At 53.8% G+C, this 22,913-nt stretch overlaps 1 protein-coding gene across 1 annotated transcript in view; it reads right to left on the bottom strand.

Moving 5' to 3' along the window:
- RTN4R (reticulon 4 receptor) overlaps positions 1-21,981 on the bottom strand; it is a 79,288-nt gene extending 57,307 nt beyond the window's left edge. The window contains exon 1 of the mRNA XM_075110300.1: positions 21,531-21,981. Coding sequence (XP_074966401.1) covers positions 21,531-21,552 — 22 coding nt within the window. The 5' untranslated portion in view covers positions 21,553-21,981. The remainder of the gene's footprint in view (positions 1-21,530) is intronic.
- Positions 21,982-22,913: the final 932 nt, after the last annotated feature.

The raw sequence follows: 22,913 nt of genomic DNA on the forward strand, positions 1-22,913 counted from the left end.
GAAGGGTCCTGATACAGGCTCTGCTGCTCCACAGACATCTTCCCCACCACAAGACTGAGACGCTCTGCTCCTCCAGAGACCCTGCATCACGCTAGCAAAGCAAGCTCTTGCAGACCAAGGTCCTGTGGACCACAGAGCTGGAGCACACTGAAAAGACCACCCTCTCCTTGCTATTAAACATTAATTCCTGCACAGCCTCCACAGCTAGGAATAAGGCTGTCTCATGCTAACTATGTCGGCCTTTTCAAATTTAAAGCTCTTGCCGCAAACTTGTCCTTTGGCTCGCAGTGGGGGATCCCTGCTGGCAAGGGAAGCAGCTAAGAAAGCAGGCAGAGGTACTGCTTTCATGTACAGCAATAGGAAGGGATTTTGTGTCCCCTCCGAGGGACCTAATTGCACAAGAGTCTCACACACACACACACTCCTCTGCAAATATAGCAAGCAAAGCCATGGCTGAGAATAGCAAGCATATATCAAGCACAAGCTGGGTCATCTCTGCTTTTAATTGTCTGGATGGTTTGCTACAGGAGGGAGGGGAAAAAAAAAAACCCACCACTTTGCTCTCAAGGATCCAGCTCTGTAAATGGCATTATGCCTTGGCTTGTATAGGAAATTTTACAAAGCTCAGTTGAAGGAAAAGCCTTGACTTGTACAGTGAGAGATAAAAATCCTGAGCGTTCACAAATGAATGTACCCATCTGCTGTGCACTGTATTATCTCTCTCAAAAAGGGGGAAAAAAAAAGAAAGAAAGGAAAAAAAGAAAAAAATGAATTGAACTTTGGATGCTTTTCATTTCCCTACAATGTGCAGCAAACTGTGATTCCTATTCATTAAGAGAGAAGATTGACATTCATTATAGTGTGCATTAAATTCCTCATTCTTCTTCTACCCTCAAAATTAGTCTACAGAGGGTAGTAACTAGTAATTTCTATATTGAATTTCTAGTAACTACAGTGGGTTTTTTCTTCCAAATAAGCAAGGCAATTATAATAAGACACACTTCTTCCTGAAATGGTAAAACAGGCAGTGCCATTTGAAATCTCTGTTGCTTTCCTTTACAGCTGCAGTTAGACATGTGCACAATGTGCTCACATGTTTGCTCCTGAATGAATTTTGGAAGAAATGCCTAAACCCCAGAGCACAGGCTACTTTGCCGCAGTTGCAGCACTCACCCGAAATGTCTTCCAGCTCTGGATGCATGCACCTACAATATATTGTCAGATATGGGAGACCTGTCCGTCCTGCCACGCACACGTGGGCTGCAGCTGGGCAGTCACAAACGCGCCCATATTCGCACCGCAGGATGCTACGTGTGCGAGGACTTTGCGGCCCAGCTCCCTGCAAAAGTGCCTTGAACACAAAAAAGCAAGGAGCTGGCTCCCCCACTGTTTCTTCTTCCTCAGGTGAATGCCACAAGAATTAGTCCATCCATGATGCCTTTGCTGTTCCTTCACTGCTGGCCAAACACTGCCAGCTCACGAGCACAACAGCAGGCAGAGCACACCGCTCTGCTCCCAGGCACAACCCAGCCCCAGGGGCAGGGTGCTTGCGGGGATCCCCCCAGACTCACGGTCCAAACCCAGCTCCAACCCCCATCTCCTCGACTGCACGTGGGTTACCCCGCTCTCCCCCAGGACCGGACTGTCTCATGTGTAGCTTAGCCACCACTGAGGTCTTTGTCTCTGGAGATGTAAAAGAGGTCTGGCAATTCAGATGAACATGATCTTAGCAGTGCCATAAGGATAAGTAATTAGCGTCTGTGATTTTAACTAAGCAGCCCCATCTCTCCTCAGACGGCAGGGGACCTGCAGACATTACCCACAGATCAGATACCCCACGGCAGACGTGGAGAAGCAGACTGTCTCCGGAGCCAAGCATAGCAGCATGAGGAAGATGGGATCAGGGACAGACACCCCTTCATCCCCGCAGCTTCTGATGCTGGACATGTGTCTTGGCTCTACAGGCTGGTGGCAGGGCCAACCTCCGACGGTGCATTGAGGGCCACCCACCTTCCACACAGACTTTTTAGCCAGCCTGGGGAGAAAAGCACATGGGATGGAAAGCCTCTGGCCCTGAACAGGGCCTCGCTCCCCTTGCCTTCCTCTGGAGGACATCCAGCACCTCCTGCCAGTCCGAAGCACATCCAGGAGGCAAAGCCCCATGCTCTCTGCTCCAGCCCACGCATCCTCCTCTGTGTCAGATCTGATGGTGCAGCTCTGCTGTCCCAGCACTCCTCAAACAGCTCCTGAGCTGCAGATGTTGCAAGAGTTGTTCCCACATGCCTGGCTGGCCATAGCCTGATGAAGAATTTCTTAGAAGGGCAGATGGCATGGGAGTATTATGCAGTGGTGGGCAGACATGCTGGAGTGCTTGAACCCGGTCAGTAACCTGTGAAAGACCCATCAGCACAGGCAGCCCCTATGCAAAGCCCTCTCCCACCCCCCATCCAGCCCTTTGATGATGCTGTGGGTGCATCGAGGCCACAGGACAGCTTTCCAGCAGAATGGGTGCCCCAGTCTTGGGTCACTGAAACTGGACCTGTCACCCTCCCTGGAAAGGGAGTTACAATAGATGGTGGTGGCTGGAAGCCTTTAGCATAGGTATCCGAGGAGGTGGACTGGGGTGACCCCCTAGGGTCCCCTTGCTGGGAGTAAGGGACATGGCCACTTAGCGTGTTGCACAGCTGCCTCCAGAACAGCTGGAGATGGCTGAGTCAGCACGGCTGGAGAGGTTTGTATAAGTGCCATCATCACACAACCCCCCTGCTCCTTTCCAACCCGCCCACTCTTTGTCTAGATAGCGAAGCCTGAAACCAGACAAACTCTTTTTACAGAGACGCAGCAATTCTATGTATTTTGCTATTTTCAGGCCAGACTCCAAGGTCCCGACATCTGTCCGTAAGGGACAAACTCACGGCTGTTGGAGCTGCCCTGCAAGGCGCCACGGGGCCAGGAGACGTGGCAGCATGACATGTGCTCACCCAGGAGAGGGCATGGTCAGGAGAGGCTGCAGGTGCCAGGAACAGACATTAAAGCACACAATGGGTTTATGAGGGGCTGAACAGTCTGCCGGCACAGCCAGCAGAAGACAGATCACTATTTCTGCCCCAGGGCAGGTGGAGAATAGAGTCTATTATAGAAATCACCTGTCTGGAGCCTGTCAGGGCTTTAAGATACTATCTGAGGATTATTTAGATTTTGCATCTTTCCCTGGCAAGTTCTCCTGTAGCCCTGCTGATTTGTGAGCGCAGCACCCAGACACTTGTCACACACATTGCCTCATCAACCCTCAGTTGACACAAATTGGGAGTACCGCAGGGAGTGAAAGGCAGTTTGGACAAGGCATGCTTCATGATGGGCTCAAATGTCACATTATCAGGATCAGCCAAGTAATAAACCTTGTCAGGGACATTCAGACCTCTGAACCCACCAAGCAAGGGACAAATGCCTTCTTGCTCCTGAAGAAACTGCACCATCAGTGCCAACACATGAATTGAGATAGCTTTAGAAAAAAGCAGGCTACCTCCTTTTACTGGTTTCACTCCCACCCAGTAGTAATGCTATGTCCCTCTTAGCTGTTGCCCTTGATGTCCTAAAGGCAGTGGAGACCAGGAAAGCCCAGGCCATCTGGTAGAAGAACAACATGGAGAAGAGGGACAGAGGAGTAGGTCTGTCTTGGCCTGACACTTCGCCCCAAGGTACGGGCATAGTAATGTGCATATCACAGAAGTGGGTGACACCAGCAGAGAATCCATACCTGGGAGAGGAGATGCTTCCTGGAATGGAAATATTCCTCAGTGAGCTACTGCAAAAAGATTTGGAGACAAAGAGGAGGAAACTGCTCCATGTCACTCAGAAAGCCTGCGGACCCTCCTTGCCAACTCCCAGAGGACAAGCGGGTGATGAAGCCCCAGTTCTCAGGACCTAAGTTCCCTGAAAGAACAACCCATGGGACTTCCTTGAAGCGGTCCATCTGCAGCAGGGCGATTCTCTGCATAGTTTCCCAGGTACATAAACCCTTAACTCGGTACTTGAGTTCCCCACCCAAGAACCCACCTCCTTCTTACATCTGTGTATTAAGCACACCTGCCGCTCAAACCCCAGCATACTTTCTCTTTAGGCAAGTGAGGACCTGTGTAAATAATCCAGCATCTTTCAGCCCAAAATGCCTGTGTAGCCTTGGCGCGGGCTGTCTCTTCTGGCTATATCTGGTACAGGATGTTTCTGTTGCCGCAGAGGCTTGAGCCAGCGTCCCTTGGGTAACACCCGCCATTGGCCATATGCTCTCAAGCGGCACGGGACAGGGGAACCCATCCTTCCACGGCTCTCATCTTTCCATCCACATTGCCAGGACAAAGACTGTGATGCTTTTTCAGTCTCCAAGCAGCCACAGGGAAACATCTGGCAAAACCAAGGGCTCTGGCCCTCAGCTATCAGCTGTGAGACGAGCAGCTTTCCGGTGCGGAGTCTGCCATGGCTCCCTTTGCCGCACTGCCTTGCCCCTGGGGGATGGGGACTGAGTGGGCAGCACCCTCCTCACCTTGTCTCATTGCTCTGCGACTTGGTGTCCACCCCTGTCCAGTGTTCCTCTCCAGTGCTCACAGCCCTTCTCCGGGAGACTGCTGTGTTTACTGTTTATTAATTAAGGAGATTTTAATACACCTTTTGATGGATTTGTAATGGCTCTTATCTGAATTTACAGAGAGTTGCAGAATACATAGCAGAGCTTCGACATGCTCTTAATTAGCACCCAAGCAAATAAGAGCACACTAGATCTGGAAATCTTCAGGGCCTCACTCCCCTTCTCAGAGCCACTGGAGATGTGAGTGTAATTTCAAACAGTTGAAGCTGCTTGGAAGGGCACCTCCACAGTATTTGTCATCACTTTCAAAACCCGTATTTACTCTCTGCTGTTTCCAAAAACCCCTCTGGGAGCTGGGAAATGAATCTATTTTCCTGTTGAAACCCATCACATGGACATCCTGCCTTGCTATTTTTAGGGATGCTTGTGAAAGCAGGCTGCACTCTGCTCTGTTATTTCAGGGTCTTGCTAGCCTGGAGCTGCCCAGGCTGGCTGTAATCGGAGGGTCCTGGACGAGAGCCCAGCTGCACACCTTGGCTTGTTCTTTGAGAGCTCCTGCTCTGCTGACCCTGAAGCATTTGTCCTAAACAAAGACAGATCTGTACTGGCAATTGTAATAACTCTGCAAAAAGCTGCAGGGAACAATCTGCACCAGGGCCACACGATCAGAGCCATTCAGAGTGCTCTTCGTGTGTATTCTGCCTCCCCAAAGCCACACCTGAAGCTGGCACAGCCCACATAGGTATGGAGGAAACGCTGCAGAGGTAGGCATATCCACACTGGTAGGAGCTCACAAAAGCAACAGAGCTGATGTGGCAAGAAAGGCTTTGGCACGGATGGACCAGCAACCAGGGCAAAGCCCAGGGATGTTAATACAGTCTTTGGTTATTCACCTGTGCTGAAATCATCATCTTTGCACAGTCGCTCCTGCCCACACTGTAATCACATGGTTTTTTTGCTCCATAGGTACCTCCCAGGGGCAGCCTGTAAACTCAACCCTTCATCTTAGTCTCTGGTCTGAGCTAGGATAGTCCTACCAGTCACTGCTAGCTTTGACAGCTGGGATTCCCCTCAGCTCTTTGTTGCACATTCAGCCAAACAGGGAGCTCCCTCCTGCCACAGCAGCATCGTCTGGATCCAGCCCTGCAAGTGCTCCCCTCCCTCGAGGCAGAGGAGCCCTCTCCGGCACTGGCTCCCACGAGCCGCTCTCGCTGCCGCGAGATGTGTCACTGCTGACAGCTCCCCCCGCCCAACACCCAGCGACGGGGACATAATCCTCCTTACGTCACTCAGGAGCCAGCTCAATTCACCGAAACATGTTCCACCCATCACATCATATCGGTTCAGGGCAGCTTCTGCTGACAGCAAGGCAGAGCATGTGAGTTCCCAGTGCTTCCAGAGCACGGGCGCTCCTGCTCGCAGGAAGCACCTAAAGACTCCCTGGAGGACCCAGCTCCCCACGTTGCCGGCCAGCTGGATGCATCCCCGGAGACACAGCATGTGCCACAGATGCCCACTCCCCACCCAAGACCAGGCAATCCCAGCTTGATGCCCTGAGTGACATTTCCCAGGAAAAGAACAGCACGGTAAATGCAAAGGTTAAATTTGCATATTTCCCGGTGCTGCTCTGAAGAGCCAGACAGTTGTTCAGCATGAACTGCTGCCAACCCGCCACACAGGGAGCACAAACAGCCTGCGCCCACTAGGGCCGAGGGGCCCATTCAGGCAGCACCGTGCCACTTCACCACAGTGGCCTTTAGCTCTGAGAGGGACCAAACCAAAGGACCGCAAGCAGAGCAGGGCACGAAGTTTTGGCCATGCATCTGTAGAGCGACCTAGGGCACTGAGGAGGAAGCCAGCATTGCCTCCGTTACCCCATCTGAGGAACGGCCAGGACTGGATGCATCCTGGGAGGAAGCAATGGAGGCACTTCTGTATTAACTAGCATGACATCTGCTTTCAATAGTGTGCCTGGGACTGTATCACTCCAATAATGTGTCCAGGGAGGCCACAAAGTCTCCACAAAAAGCTCCAAAGGCTACAGGCTCAGCAAAATGCTGTACATTAAATACTCTTTACAGTGTGTGCAGAAGGACCGTTACAAATTAAAATGAACAAGCTGCAAGTCAATCACCCGACAGGGAAGGGCTGGCTTCAGCTAAGCAGAAGCAAAGCAGCAGTCAGGGAGGGCTGTCAGTGGGAGAGGGCTCAGGCTCAGCCACAAGCTACTAAAACACAAGGAGAAACTCTTTGACAGCACACATGGCGATAGAAACAGAGGGCCTCCCCTGAAGTCTGGGCACAGGGCCACCCTACCGCACCCGCTTCCCAGCTCAGCAATGCCATGTAGCTCAGCGTCAGTCCTTCAGCAACACTGAGCAATACATATCCGCCATTGCTAAACGTGCATTCAATATTCATCTTTACCTACCACCTTTTGTTTTCCAAGCCTTGTTTCTGCTCCTCCAGATGTTTGTGTTATGCTTTGAAGAACATCTCCTCAGCAAGCTCCTCTGAAGCCAGAAACCAAGGTGGCAATGCTTGAGAGGGAGCAGGTCGTGAGGATGTACCTGCACCCAGAACCACTGGGTGAGGAGAAAACAGGGTCCAAAGAGGGGCAGCGCTGAGGCTGGTGGCACCAGCTGCTGGTTTTCCAGGAGTGCCCTGGCAGGCACTGGTGATGACCCCTCTTTGCATTCCTGCAGGCAGGAGGGCTGTCTCACAGCCTCAGCTCTCCTCCACCCCTGCCAGAAGTGGAAGAGCCTGCAGGCTGGCATTGCTAGATATTTCCCTAAAAATATACATGCATGGCCTTTGCTGCACCTTCTGCGGACTTTCGGCAGGACCTTGTGGGCGGCAGCTCGGGAGGACTCTCCTGCTAGTGAAACACTCTCCTCCTACGCTTTTCAGCATGTTGCCATCTGGCTGTTGTATCAGAAGCAACAGCCAAGCTATCCTCCCTGTGCCGTTTGTCACCGTGCTTTCTCCTATATACTGGCCCATCTTTTCCATCTCCCTTTGATGCCAAGTAGCTCCAGCCCTGTTGAGCTCTCTTCATGTCAAACTTACTTTGTGTGCTCAGTAATTTAAGTCTTTTTTGAGAGAAGAGGGTAGAAGGAGCCACGATTCTCCAAGAGAGGAGGCACCGCTGATTTACATACAGACCTTCCCTTTTCTCTTCATCCAGTTTTTATCTCCCTTCACACAAGCTCAGATTCTGGCTGCCAGAGCCCCACGCCAGGACGTGCACCAGGCTCCCAGCTCCCCTGCAGCCCAGTGAGGACAGGGAGCATCCCTATGCTTTCCTCAGTGCTGAGCCTCCTGCCTCCGCAGCTCCAAAACCATCAGATCACACAGGGCTCAGCCCCTGCAACAGATAGCAATGCTGACCACTGCCCAGATGCGTGGCAGAGCCTGTCATTAGCCTGCATTCAGCATAGCCATTTGTTTAATTATTTTTGTTCTGTGTCTCTGATTTTCCTGTCTCTTTTGGGTGACAAGCAAGCTGCAGCCCCTTCCCCTTCATAAGCCGTGTGCTCATCCCATGATCATTTTCACCCCTGCCCCATGATAGAAACAAAGGCAGCCCCTCGTGCAGCACTCACCGTGCCCTGCTTGTTTGTCCAAACACATGTATGGCCTCTGCTCACATAGCCCCACATGCGTGCGCGTGGTATCATGCATCCAGGCACGTCCACACTCTGTGATGGGCATTTTGGTCTTACGACCATGCATACAGCCTCATGGTCCAGAAAGGCACGGAGAGCCCCTGCAAGACTGCATGAGTGTGCGCTTGGCCTGAACGATTGATCTTGCCCATCACTTCTTCCTTCCCAAGCATGAGAGGTTTGAGGGAAGCGGGAGGGGGGAGCTGGGGATCATGCGAGCTTCTCTGGCAAGCTGGCTCCAGCCTGAGCCAAAGGTGGGTCAAGGCTTTTTCACAGGAGCTGTCCGGGTACACTTGCAAACACTGCTCATCTCCCTTTCCTCTCAGTCGATTTTGACACTCACAACGAGGTGCAATTTTCCTTACTGCGTCATTTAGCTCCCATCATACTGAGAGATTCCCATGCCATTATAGCCCTGTCTCCCATTATCACTTCCCACGTCTCCCGGTGCCAAGTGTCAGGCTCATTCCTTTAATTCACAGGATCTCTCAGTTTTAGAGAGAGCAGTAGATGCCTGCTCTGCCCCAGCCCTGCATGCAGGGAGAGTTCGCACGTCTTTTTTAGCAGTGCAGCTCTGCATTCCCCAGGTTCAGAGCAACTGGACCTGGGACCTGCAGTACTGCAGGCCATCAGTTTGCCACATCTCGTCCCCTGGGGATGTTCGGTCTGCATTTGGTCTCCTCTCAACACAGGGGTTTTGGGGACAGGCAGCGGGGAGGCAGAATTCATGACTGTCACCCTCCTCTCCGGACAGAAGGACAACGATATGCTGATGAGGATTTATCAGGAGGGGCTGCGTGCCTTGGTCACACACAGGGGCAGCGGGAGCCACTGGCCTGTGGCCTCTCTATGTCACACGCTAAATCATTTGCCTGACAGCAGGTCGCCAGCCGAGCCGGACCTCGTGCCCCAGCCAGGCAACCCGTGCTCTACTCGGTGGCCTGTACCTTGTCTGCATTGCAGCACAGCAGTAGAGGCCTAAGCTCAACTACGCCCATCTTCCACTGGCACACAGCGAGTGGAGCAAACCCCAAACTCATCACTGGGGTTTTTTTTAGGAGTTTTGCCATCAGCAGTTTCCCCCCACTGAGCCCATGCCTTACAGGGTGGCTTTATGAGCAGGAAACAGGGCACAAATATGCATGGCAAGGGAGTCATGCTCAGATGAGCCGCAGTGAAGCCCTCATTTTAGGAAGAGAGGAGCTAGCTGGAAAGGCTCAGAAACCCAGCCAAAACTAACACAGCTCAAACACTTCCAGAGGGTCCATCTCAGCTGCAGCAAGAGGAGGGAAGAGAGTACAGGCAGGGAAAAGAGTCTACAGCACACAGAGCGATGGCTTGGCTGGTACCCGCTGGATGTTTGCCAATAAAACAAGCTCAAAAGGCAGGCACTGAATACGTCAGAGGGTTGGGATCCCCCTCCAGCACCGAAGGCACAGATCTTGCAGTGCAGGGAGTCCCGGGGAGCCCAGCACAGCGCCTCTCAATGCCTGCCAGTCCTGCAGCCCATCCATCTCAGTGCAATCCCAAGACATTTGATATAATGCTACACAGGAGGCTGGAGCAGGCAAAATCTGTTCTGGGGGATCCTTTTAACAAGAAAAGCATGCCAGGTACACCTGGGTGAGGGGCAAGTCCAGCTCTAACACCCACACAACATGCACCGTGCCACTTGCCACCAACTCACGCACACACCGACACATAGTTGGTCCCTTTCCCACATGCCAGCTCCCAGCAGCAACATACTGGCTGCCACCTCTCCCAAGGGAGAGCAAATTCCCTGTCCACCTGATAGGAAAGTGCTGCGCAGGCTGCCGCCACAGATACATCTTCTCCGTCAAAAGCGTTGTGTCTGCACGCCCCAGGTGGACCCAGGTTAAGCCCTCCCAAGCTCCTAGTAAATCCAAGGTCCTCAGGAAATGACCAAGCAAACTGCTTTGAAGATGACTTTGTCCCTGCAGCACAGCTGGCCACCCAGAAGCTTAGGATTAATTGTAAGCCTAGCAAAACACTAGGAAAGCCAAAAATAAATACAACAAAAGAAGAGCATTTCCCACTGGAAAGCCATGGCCAAGTAAAGTCAGTCTCTTCTGGGCTGGTTCCCAGGAGGCAGCTCAGATTCATTTATTGTGCCGCTCATATAAATGTCTCTCTTTGGCTGTGCTGCTCCCATAGTGCTCCCTTCCAACCTGGGAGAAAAAGGGCCCATTGTTCAGACACAACGCACTCATCGAGGAGGAAAGCAGAGCCCGGGCAGGCGCGTTGCTCGAGCACCGGCAACAACCCCAGCCCCGCACCGAGCCTCTTCCCAGGGCTTGGGACCACTCTCTCGCTGACCTGGGGACACGTTTAAATAACTGCTGCCTGATTTCCAGACACGGCTTTTCCCTCGGAGCACAGCCAGTGCCCCAGCAGCAAACAGCATGTCGTGTTAGAAGTGGCTCTTCCTAAACAGACCATGAGAGATGGCTCGAGTGTCTTGTGGGTAACATCTAACCCAAAGATGTCACCTCTTCCAGTGTCAGGTGCAAGCCACAGGCCCTCGGCCAGGCTCGGACTCCAAGCCTCAGCTGAAGTCTCACTTCACTGCTTGACCTCTGACTGCTTCAGAAATTGAGGCTTAAAGATGACACACCAAAGCCCGCAAGACAACACCCCCATAATGCCCAGACAGGCTGGGCCGGCAGAATCCCTTTGCTGTCTCACCCAGAGGGCCTAAAATTCATTTTGTGGATTGAAATTGAACTAGCCAAGCGAGGGATTCCGCAGCTGTCGGTCTCCACAGAGGAATGCAAATGGGGGAGCAAGGGCTGGGGTGGGGCGATGCCGCCCACCAGCCCAGCCTAGGCAGCTCCCCAGGGACTTCGCAAGCTGCCCTGCACACCAGCCTGGCTGGGTGCATGGGCAGGGAGCATCCCACACCACGGGCAGGGAAAGGCAGCACCATTCTCACACCGAAATCCCGTGCTGGTCATGCGCTGCTGCTGGTCTCTGGAAACAGCTGGGCTGCTCTGCAGACCTTTACATACTCCATGAACACCCCAGGGCAAGGACGGCAGAGGGGTGTTAGAGGACCAGGGCCAGAGCCGAAAGGCAAGGCAGGCGTGTGACATGAGGAGCCAGGCAATGCCCTCTGCCCGCTTGCAGCTCCCAGCTCCTGCAGCAGGTGACCGGGTCAGGGGCAGAGACAGCAAGGCAATTTGTGCCTGCAGCAGGTGACACCTGAGCAGCAGACAGGCTCATCTCTGATTTTCAGCCCAGGGACATCCCTGCCCTGAGTTCAGGTGACAGCAGATATCAGCCTGCTCTCGCTGCTGATCCCCCTCCTGCCTCACAGCTGGCAGCAGCTGCTATCCCAGCCCGTGGGTGGTGGTGGTGGACAGAAAGCAGGTCCAACAGGCCATCTTCAGGTCCAGCTTCCTCTTGGCAGAGCAGTTTCCCCACCATCCATCACTATGCTGGTGGTTAATGCTACTGCCCAGGACTGAGAGCTGCTGTAATTACCATTATTAATTCCCCCCTCCCTTCAGGATATATTAACTGCAAATTGAGAAAAGAGGGAGGGAGAGAAGTCCCCGGACTTTATAAATCAGCTGCTGACAAAGAACCAACGTCTGCACTTCAGTGTGTGCAGGACGCAACCCCAGAGCGTGCCCAGCACCACTCTCCCTCCCACCGGTGCCTCCCCTCCGCTGGCTCCTGGCCACCTCACCGCAGCCCCCCCACCTCCATCCCTGCTTGCTGAAGTAGACCCTTGTTAGCAAAGGCCGAGGGACTTGGCTGCTCTCAATTAACACCACTTCTGCCCAAACCAAGCCAAACGTTGACTGCACAGGCATCCAGGAACAGAAACAAATGCCCCAAACGCAGCTGGCACAATGCACGTGGGAGTCACTGAGGGGCTTGTGTTTGCAGTTGCATCTCTCCAGTCAGCCATACCCCTTTAAGGAAAGGTCATAATTCAAACCAAGTTTGTTGAGCGGAGGCAAACCTCAGCTAGTTTCGTCTTTGCCTGAGTTAAAGCCAGTCTAGATGAAGGTGAGTGGGGACAGAATTAAACAAACCTGTGATATGAGTGCCGGCGTGGACCCGAAGCAATTGGCCTTCACAGTGGCCAAGGTCCCCACAGAGCTCCCAGCCCTGCTGTTAGCAGAAGAGCCAGAGGAAGCCATCCCACCTGAGCTTACAGAATGAAAGCTGCCAAATCTCTTTCAGCCCTAGGATGCTGAAGACCCTCCTCCTGCCCCCAGGGCAGCCATTTCCAAAGCACCACCCCCGAGCACACTCCACAGCTTGCAGAACTGCTTGTGCACAGTTCAGGGCCGCGGCTCCTCGCAAGCGCAGGGCAGCAGCAGAAAATGCCACACTCCTGCAAACCCAGAGCAAGCCCCTGCGCTAACACTCAGTGCTATTACTCCTGACAGCAAAAGTGGCCTGAACAAACGGGCGGGGAAGACTACCGCCAGTTTGAAGCCTGCAGGTTCTTGCAAAAAGGATGCTGACCTGCACAGGAGGACAGAGTGCAGGGTGATAAAACCAGAGAGGCTTCACTGGAGACGAACAGCTTCAGAGTGCCCTCCGGACCAGGACACGGATGTTCTTGCGCAGCCCGAGGAGAGGCGGTGAGCGGTAAATACAAGCCCGCATCGCAGTACCCACCTGACAAAACAGGCCGCTGTCAAACTGTGGGTACTGTGAGCGACAAGAGCGTTCCCAGCGCACAGACTCATGCCTTTCCTCTGAAGGGAAAGGGACAGACAGCCCTCTAGTGTAAAGCCAAAGCCAACCATGTTTGCACGGGCATGGAAAGCATTAATCGCAGCCAGATCCAGGCTGGACGCGTGCGCTTGGGAAGGGACCTGCGCCCAGGGAAGAGGGTTTTGCTCCCCAGCTGCTCGTGCGGCAGCTTCCCACCACCCCTCAGAACACGCCGATGCCGCGGAGATGCGCAAGCCCTAAAAGTCTCGGTGGCTTTCAGGTGGTCACTTTTCTCTGCAGAGACAAATACAGTGTTAACAAACTCAGTATTTGCTCTTAGGATTTCAAAAGATGCCCTTGGTCAGAGGAGGGTATGTAGCCTTCACAGCCTGACACCAGCACTCGCAAAAGGCTTCTGAAATCCTGGCTTGCCCAGCAGCCGATGGCATGTCTCTGACAAACCCCGCCATGGTGCCTGGAAGCACGGAAAGCTAAATTTGGGGCCTCCAAAGATTTTTTCCTTTCCTCTCCCTCCTCCTTTCTGCTTAAGAGTCAGACTGAGTTCACATCTCTTCCCTGCACACGTTGCTGTGTTATGCACATGGGGTATTGTACATGGCGTGGACCATCACTCACGGCCTTAAGAAAGACGCACAATTAAAATCAATATTTAAAGTCATCAAACAAGCACACACAAATTTTAACAGCCACACAATTCACTCTGACATAACGACGCAGGGTGCAGAGTCGAGAGCTGTGGTGGAGCGCCAAGAGCACAGTTCTGCCCACAGTCTTCAAAATTTAATGAAAACACACCAGTTTTAAACACTTCCCCAAATCCAGCTCACAAAAACTGTCACTTTGATGTGAATGGTCCCAGTCTTAGACTAATCAGTCACTTTTACTTTCTCTTTAGTAGTTAAAGACGCAAATGAACTCCCAGCAAACTGCACAGCTTCAGGAGAAGAATTTAGCAGCCAGATGGTTCTTGCAAAAGACTTTTCTTAACAAAAAAAAAGAAAAAAAAAAAGTTAACCCATTTCCCCAGTGAGCAACACACAGGAGATGATCTGACACATCAGCAAGCAATTCCAAACTGTTACCTTAGAGCATCACTTCTACCATAGAAGTGCCCCTTCTTCCTAAAACCATCATGTAGATTATAATTATCACTAATAACTGATCAATTAGTACAAGTCCATGCAAGGCACTATAATTATCCCCTGAACTCAGGGAAGAAAGCATCAGATTTGAATGCAAACATTCCTTTGTTTCCAGCGGAAGGCGCAACACAGAGAGATAAAAGAAAGCACAACTGTTAAAAAGGCAAGAAGATTCAAAGAACCATCTGAGGGAACGTGTCAAACTCCCACGAGACAGAGCAAAGCTGTGACGGGCTGGAAACCCCCATCCAAGCAGTGAACTTCACTCCACTGGTGTATTTGCATTTGCTTTCTCTGGGCCTTTTTTTCATCTCCATGCAGAATTGCAGCTGTGGATGGGGATCAAAGCACAGCTGACAATAAAGACTCTCCAGACCTTCACGGACACCTCCTTGGATAAAGTACAGAACTGCAGGACAAGAAAGTTTTTCCGAGTCAACTCCAGAAAGTAAACAGCAAAACAGGTACCATTTGGCAAACGGACTTTGATCTCCTAAGGATGCTAATGGTGGCAGGAAGCAGGCAACCCATGTCAAGGACTAGCTTCTCCTTAGCTGTCTGGACTGGAACTTGGGCAGCAGCATGGGGAACAACAATTCAGCAGGGTGATGTGAAGAAGCCAAGTTCAGGATGGGAACCCTGGATTTCCTCAAATATTTCTGACCCACTGCTAAATAACGTTTCAGTACAGTTAAGAAACAAATTCACACGCAGGTAGGCATCTGTTTACCTAAATGTCCAAACCTTTTGAATGAGTGGAAGAGGAACAGTGTTAAGGAGCACGTACTTGGTACAAGAAGTACATAAAATTCTGCACCTGCAGCAGAATAACTCCATGCATCAGTTCCAGCCTGCAAACTGAGTAGCAGTCTGCTGTAAATGGCCTGGGAGCAATGCGGGACACCAAGGTGAATATGAGCAAATGGTTGCTCTCACTATGGATACAGCAACTGCAGCCTGGGCTGTGCTTGGAGGAGTGTGGCCAGCAGAGTGGGGGAAGTTACAGCCCCTCTGCGCTCAGGACTGGGGAGGCTGCGTCTCGAACACTGTGTCCAGCTGTGGTCCCCAGTCCAAAATTAATGAGGGGAAACCAAAAATATCCAGTGGAAAGGGCGCGAGATGGTCTGAAGCCTACAGCATACGTCCTACCAGGTCAGGTAGAGTGAGTCAGGATGGTTGGGCCTGGCAAAGAGGAGTGAAGGGGCAATCCAATTGCAGCCTACAGCCACTCAAAGGCAGTTCTACGGATGACAGAGCCAAACACACCTTTGTGAGGCCAGACGACACAGCAAGCAGCTGTGGCTGAGAACTGCGGTTTGGGAGGTCCGGCTCAGACATTAGGAAAAGCTTTCTGATCAGCTCCAGTGCTGGGAAAGGCCAGCAAATCTCCACCATCGGAGGTTTCCAAAGCTTGGCTAGAGAACGCCACAGTGGACCTGATCTGACATTCGCAATAACCTGCTCAGGGTTGGGGTCTGGACCCTACAGAGGGCCCTTCCCACCAGCACCTTCAGGATTCTGGAATCTGGCCGTGCTAAACCACGGCCTCAGACAGGTCTCTGCCACTGCACCGTGTCCAGGAAAGGCTTCCAGCACAGGGTGCCTTTGAGGACTAAAGAGTTTCCAGGAAATTCTGCTTTAACTAATATTGATGTGGGACACCTTGCTGACAGCTGTAACCAGTATACAGAAAATACACCCAAGGGCTTCAACCCCAAATGCAGTCAGAAAAGCAAGCACACAGGTGCAAGACAGAAATGTCTGGAAGTGTCTGTTGCCTTACTGAGTGTCTCTGCCAGGGACCCTGACTGTGACCCCCACTCTCATGTCCTCCTTGGCATCTCCCTCAACACCTGCTCCTGAATTCACAGAGACAACCACTTACTCCCATCAAGCATGGACCCAGGCACTATGAGCATCACCACTCCCGCTCCGCCACTGCCATGCCCAGTGGGACAAGAGGTACCCTGACCATGCCCAAGGGACATGGGCCACTCGTGGTCCTGACGCAGGCCAGGTGACAAAGCGCTTGCACAGCCTTGGCCAGACAGGCCAAGAAGTCCAAGCGATGGAGGAGGAGAGGAAATCTCCATGCTTGGAGATGACACTCATCCTTTACAGGACAAGCCCCTGAGAAACCTGATCTAGCTTTGAAATTAGCTTTGCTTTGAGAAGGAGGTTGATTAGATACCTCCAGATGTCTCCCCCAAACTAATCTATGATCTTTAAGAAAGCAGAGAGGACCCTAACACTGCTGGCTGCCTGGGGGAGAAGGGCTGCAGCCTGCTACTTGCCAGTCATCAGGCTGATGCCTCATACTACTGAGCTACCAAGAAACCGTACTAAAAATCACAGCATTGGAGTACTTTCTTGCCTCCAACTTCCTCAATGTTTTGCACACACTCATGTAACGCTTCTGCTTTTGTTGACAACCAGGAAGGCTACAAAATATATCTCAAGTACTTTTCTTATCCCCTGATTCCAGGAGCAGACACTTGAGAGGGACCATAAATACTGCTATTGATCAGCTCCAAGCTACAATACAAAGGTTTTGAGGAAGGCAGGCCAGACCAGAGAGACAAACCTGCTGTTGATGCTGCCACACCCCTAAGGAGAATATCATCGGTCTTGTCACCTGGCACCGTGTCACTGCTAAAGTGATCGGCAATTGCACAGACATCCACGTTTTAGCTCTGGACTGACCGTTAAGCATATTCTGGGTCTCTCAGGAGGCAACTCAGCATCGCTCTCCCAGTGTTAGAGCTGGAAAAGCTGAAACTAAACTAAAGAAAGTCTCATTGACCTGGTCAAGGATACAAAGAAGTCAGAAGCCGGGCCAAGACCAGACTCCAGGAGCCCTGACTTCCAGGAGCTCTCTAAAAGCAAAGTAAATTCAGTCTGTGCAACACCACATGCAGATGTGTTCTGCCTTACATACGAACAGGGACTTTCCATGCATGCTGCGCGCACACACCATTGGAAATATCTGCGTCACTTTGACGCCACTCTGCTCTGAGTCAAAAAACCATCACTGAACACCACCATAAAGGTTAATCAGCCACCCAAAACTCAGGCTGCTGCATGTCCCGACACCCATAATAAGACACCAGCACAGGCTGAGCTGAGTTTGCACGTTTTAGCAAAGTCTGTATGAATTGCTTCAGCATCTCTGTGCAGACATGGAAGGATCCACACTTTGCTTCTTTTAGCTGATTATGACTTTTCGGTACAATTGTCTCCTTTTCCCTCAGTGTCTGGAAACCTCCAGGAGTTGCAACCACAGGCACAAAAGGGGTGGAGAGGCTTGGCGTTCTAGATCACAAGCCTCCCTCCTCCCTCCCACACCTCTGTGTGTGTCTGTGATGGAGAAGCCCTGAAACCCTGTTACTCACAAATCCCAGGCAAATCCATCGGGCTCTGGGACACAGCACAAAGCTTTACACATGGACAGGAGGGAGAAGCCCCAGTGCAATTCCCAGCCCCTGTAGGGACCATACTGTGATGCTGCCTTTTACGACACCTCTTTGCAGTTGTACAGAGTACTCCTATTCCACCATGTGTACGCCTCCTGCATAAAAAAAAAAAACTCCAAACCCTCTTTAGGAACATCAAAAGAGGAGCTTGGCACTCAGAGATATGTCTTAATGAAGGTGACAGCAGCAGAAAGCATTTCAAATCCAAGGGGAAGAAAATGCACACCTAATTAGACTGAATCCTTTCTTCACCCTTTGGTTCCGCCTCTGGCTGGATGCGCAGGGTGAATCCTGCACTGGGACTGCAGCTTCAGCCTCTCCACTGGGACTCACCCTGCAGCACGGCGGGACTGAGCTGCGCGAGCAACTGGCACAGCAGCCATGTGCAGGCTCAGAGCAGAGATTAGAGCTCAGCTCTTTGCAATCTTCCTTGTCCTGCTTTGCACTGAGGCTCAGGCTCAACTGATTTTCCTTCTCCCTCACGACTCAGGAGGATGGGAAGGGAAGGAAGGCACTGTGCTTTCCAGGGTAGGCAGCAGCTCCCCACTACCACTGTGCATGCAGGGAGTGTAGCAGTGTGCCCAAGAGCTGGCCTCAGGAGCATCCTTCCCCTTCCCTGCCCCCATCTCACAGTCTCCCTTGCTGCTTCCAAGCCGGAGAAGGTGGAAAATTCACATAGATGCCGCGGGATTTTGCTTATTCCTTTGGAAGGCTTAATGGCCAAAGTCATCATCGGCGTCAGAAGAAGATTACACAGGCACAAGGCCTTCATTACTAGCACGCTGATCGTCAGAGTTACCAAGGCTCTGGGGGGATGCGAGTTGTGGAACCCCACATCCCCTGCCAGCTTCCAACTCCATGGAGAGCCACCAGGCCAAATGTACAGATGGACAACCAGTCCCCTGTCCTGTCCTTCCAAGCCCCCTGAGCACGGCAGGTAGCAGACGAAAGCAGGGCGAGGCGTCTCAGCTGTGTAGCAAACTGCCCCCTTCCTCGCTTTGCTCCTTCCCGCCGCCCACTCCTTTGCACTTAGGAACAGCATAGGATCCCAGGAGGTTTTTACGCAAGCAAAGCCCAGAGCATCTGAACACAGGATGGAGGTAATTAATGAAGGACCTGGCTTGTTAAGACAGGACAGCCATGCTGGTGGTGAGCAGCACAGGCACATGCTGCCCACAAGCCACAGCAGAAGAGAGAGCAGCGGCAGCTTTCTCGCCGTTTCTAATTAACTTATTTTCTGGACCAGCTTTCTCTAGCGCTCTTAGTGGGGAAAACATCACAGAACCAGCAGGAACACAACGACATCTGCACTGACACAACGCCCAAGCACGGAGCAGCGCAATGGCACCTCCACCTTTGTGCCCTGATATTCCTCTTTAGAAAACCTCTCCAAACACAGCCTTTGATGGCCCCGCAGAATATAGGTCTGAGGTATGCGCTGCCTGGTGGGGAAGGAGGGACGAAGCCCAGGAAATGCTGCAGCCCCTCGATACAAAATTAACATTATACAGAAAGGAAGTATAAAATAATACACTGATAAATGGTATTTTCTCTCAGGAAAAAAAGCTGCGCTCACATCAGTGATAAGTAGTCTCTGAGCTTGGTGTAGGTTCTCATATTACAGGGTTTTGTGTTAGGTTTTTTTTTAATAAATTTCATAAAAGAATAAGTATGGAAAGACCTCTTTCAATATAAATAGTGTTAGTAAGGCAGTAAGTGCTGAGAACACCAGGTGAAAGCTCTGCCTGTCAAACTGCCCCTGGTGGCTATTTCTGTCTTACAAGGCACTTCAAGTATCCTGGCAGCCCACGGTGGGAAGTGCAGTCCAGATACAGTAGGATGGTCACTCATCTAAACATAATCTCCCAGGGTTCATAAGGACTTTACAGTCACACCTACCAGCAATCCAGGCTACCCAGCCTCTCCCAGGAACAATTCATAAACTGCAGGAAAAAAAAAAATAATTCAAACCCAAACCCCTCAAAGCCTTGTTCTATAAATAAAGCCGTTGTAACACAGTTTTTATATTTCATTATCTTCTGTGTTGTTTCACATTATGCTGGTAGCAGCCAGCAATGTCAGTGTATGGAAAGTGCTGTGCTGCAGCAGGATCGTGAGCGGCACGGGAGAGGCTACCCTGGGTGCCTGTACCACACCCATCACCTGGATACCGCTCTGCACAGCTGACAGCCATCCTACAGCATCTCAGCAGACAAACAGCCCACACCACCAGCTCGGCTCCAGGAGTCTCTGCACAGGCACACAAACGCTGGGTTCAAATCAGTGGGTAACCCATGCACCAGGCTATGGTGCAGCACATAGCAAATGGATGCTGAAATATCTGTGTCCCCTAAGGGCCCGCAGGAGAAGATGTCACTGCAACCTGCTCCCAGGGTGGTTCCCAAACAAGAATAAATTGGCCATTTCAGATTTGAAAATGATACCAACTCTCTAAAGGAGGCGGTGTGCCATTTGGATCAGAGCTTGGAAATGTCCTTTGATCGTCACAAATAAATAAGCCGGAGTGCCCTCCAAAATAGAAAGGAAAAAAAAAAAAAAAGAAAGAAAAAGATTATATTTGTGTCGCTGATGGGAACAGGAAGCAATCTGGAGATGGCACACACAGAAAGAGACTCCGTGCATGCCAAACGCTCCCTTGACCAGCAGCTTGGACAGCAGTGGAGCTCCTACAATGGGTTGATCACTTGAGTTAAAAATTGCAACCCGTGGGCTGGGTTTCCAGTAAACACACCTGGGTGGCACATGGTTCTCCGAGTGGTCTGAACCTGCAGCATGTGCTCCTCCAAATGTAGGTCTTTATTTCGGGTTTCACCCGGAGCAACTGCAAATGGCCAAGCCGTGAGTGTACAGCGGGGCAGCTCTAACAGCAGCCGCAGCCCCCGGCGGCTGCTGCCAGCACAGCCCCAGCCCCATCCCTCCACGCCGGGAAGCAAAGGCTATCGCCAGGGCTGCAAAAGCAGAGGAAAAAAGGAGTATTTTCAGCCTGAGGATCCGGCTGCACCAGGCCGGCCTTGCCGCATGATGTGTGCCTCTGCCCGGCGGGGGCAAGCTGACGTGGGGGTCCCCCCTGCACCCCCAGGTCCGCACCCCCAGGTCTTCCCAGCCTCTGGCTGAGACACAGGGCTGAGGCGAAGCAGGAGGGTCCCGGAGGGAGGGGCGCTGCGGGGTGAACCCGCCGCACCCCGGTAGTCGCCGTCCCTCCGGGGCACCCGGAGCCTCCCCAAACTTCCCCGGCCGGAGGCACCCGCAGGCGGCCGGGCACGGCGCGGCCCGCAGCTCCTCCGCCGAGCTCGGGGAGCGGAGCCGGTGCTGCCCCGCCGGCCGGGCTGGGAACGGAGGGAAAGCCGGGCTGCCCCCATCCCCGCTCCGTGCCCCCGCGGGATGCGGGCTTGAGAGCGCGGGGTGCCGCTTCCCCGGGCGGCACTTTGCCTGCTGCAACTTCGGGGGGAGCCCGGGCACCCCAAGGCCGAGCCGAGGCAGTGGCCGGGGCCGGAGGGGGCTCAGCCCACTGCAGCCGTGCCGTGCCGGGTCGCAGCCCGGTGCTCGCTCCCCCTCCGGCCTCTCCTCCGCTCCTGCAGGCGCGGCGCTCCCGCTCCGCGCTCCCGCTCCCCCCGCGCCCTCCCCGCCGCCTCTCCCGGGCCGAGCGCCCGGCTCCCGCCGTGCCCCGCCGGCCGCGCTCAGCCCAGCCCAGCCCAGCCCCCGGGGTCCGGCCCCTCTCTCCCCCACGGCAGGACCTGGCCGCTCCCGCCGACTCCGCGGGGAAAAAAAAAAAAAAAAGGAAAAGAAAAAAGAAAAAAGTTGCAGCGAGAGAAGTTCCCGGTGCGGTGCGAAGTTGGGGACGTGGCCGCCTCGCCCTGCCCTGCCGCCCCCCCGGGGGAGCGGGGGAGCCCCGGCGAGGGGGGCGACGGGACGGGGACGCACCTACCTTCAGCTATCGCCCTCTTCATCTTAGGGGTAGGGGAAGGCACGTCTGGAGGCGCAAAGTCGAGCGGCAGCGGTACAATCCTTGCGAAAGCGGGGCAGATCCGCGTGCAAAACTTCAGCCCGAGCGCGGAGCGGCGGCGCACGGGGAGGGGGCTCTCCCAGTGCCGGCGCCCTCGCTCATCGGGGGAATGAGCAGCCCCCGAGCTGGAGTCAGCATCCAGGCGAGGCTCCCCCTCCCTGCCTGCCTGCCTGCCTGCCTCCTCCCTCCGTCCGTCCGTCCTTCCTTCCTTCCTTCCTCCCTCCCGCCCGCCGCACGCACGGGGCCGGGCTGCGGCGGATCCCGCGGCGGCAGAGCCGGCGGCGGCGGCGGGGAGCGCGGAGCCTGCTGCACTGTATCCCGGGAGCGAGCGAGCGGGGCGCGGGGATGGAGAGGCGATGAATGTTTTATGGGATCATGTGGTTTGACGCGAAAGGAATCAGCCTAGATCGGATTTACTGGCTGGAGGAGTGAGAGGGAGGACGGGGGAGACGGGCACGGGATGGATGGAGGGAGGGGCCGCTCCGGGGGCAGACGGAGCGCGCAGGGGCCGCTCCGACGGCGGCGGCTCCGCGGCGAAGCGCCCGCGGTGCGCGGCCGCGGCCCGGGCACGGCTGCGGGGGGCCGGCAGGCTCCGGGCGGCTCATTCCTGGAGGAGAGGTGCCACCTAAAGGAAGCCGCGGATAGGGACGCCCGGGCGGCTGCGGGCGTGGGGCGGCCCGCTCCCCCCCCCCCCCGCCTCCCGCGGCCGGCGCGCCCGCACGGCCCGGCCCGGGGGCCCCCCCGGGGGCTGCCGGGCCCTGCGGCCCCTCCGGGAGGCAGCGGAGCCCCGGGTGCCGGAGGGCTCGGCGGGTGGTTTCTGCCCCTGCCGTGGTCCCCTGAAGCCGGGCTGCTCTCCGGGGCGGCGGGAAGAGACACCTGGACCCGCAGCGCCTCGTCCGCTGCGGTGGCGAGGCCCCATCGCCAGGCTTTGCTTCTGCTGGCGCGGAGCTGCCGCGTTCCCCGCAGGAAGCCTGGTAAAGGCAGGCCCTTGGGTAGGGTCCGAAAGAGAGCGAGCTCTTCCTCCCCTCTTGCGTGCCTGAGCCCTCTCGCCACATCCCAGCCCTGCTCTTTTGGGATCGCTCTTGTGTGCAGGAAAGACAACAGCTTACCTCAGTTTACCCACAAAGCACAAGGTTTACACCGGTGGTGTGAGGCAGGGTGAAGCTGGCTTTCCCATCCTCCTCAGCCTTCCCACAGGCTTCCCTTCTTCCCTGTCCTGGAGTGGACAAGTGCTTTCTGCATAGGCGGCTCCCATCCGCAGTTGTCCTGGGAAGCAGAAAGACAGATTTTTATTGAGTGAATTCA

The sequence above is a fragment of the Phalacrocorax aristotelis genome, chromosome 15 (genome assembly GCF_949628215.1).
Source record: "Phalacrocorax aristotelis chromosome 15, bGulAri2.1, whole genome shotgun sequence".
NCBI classification, from domain to species: Eukaryota; Metazoa; Chordata; class Aves; order Suliformes; family Phalacrocoracidae; genus Phalacrocorax; species Phalacrocorax aristotelis.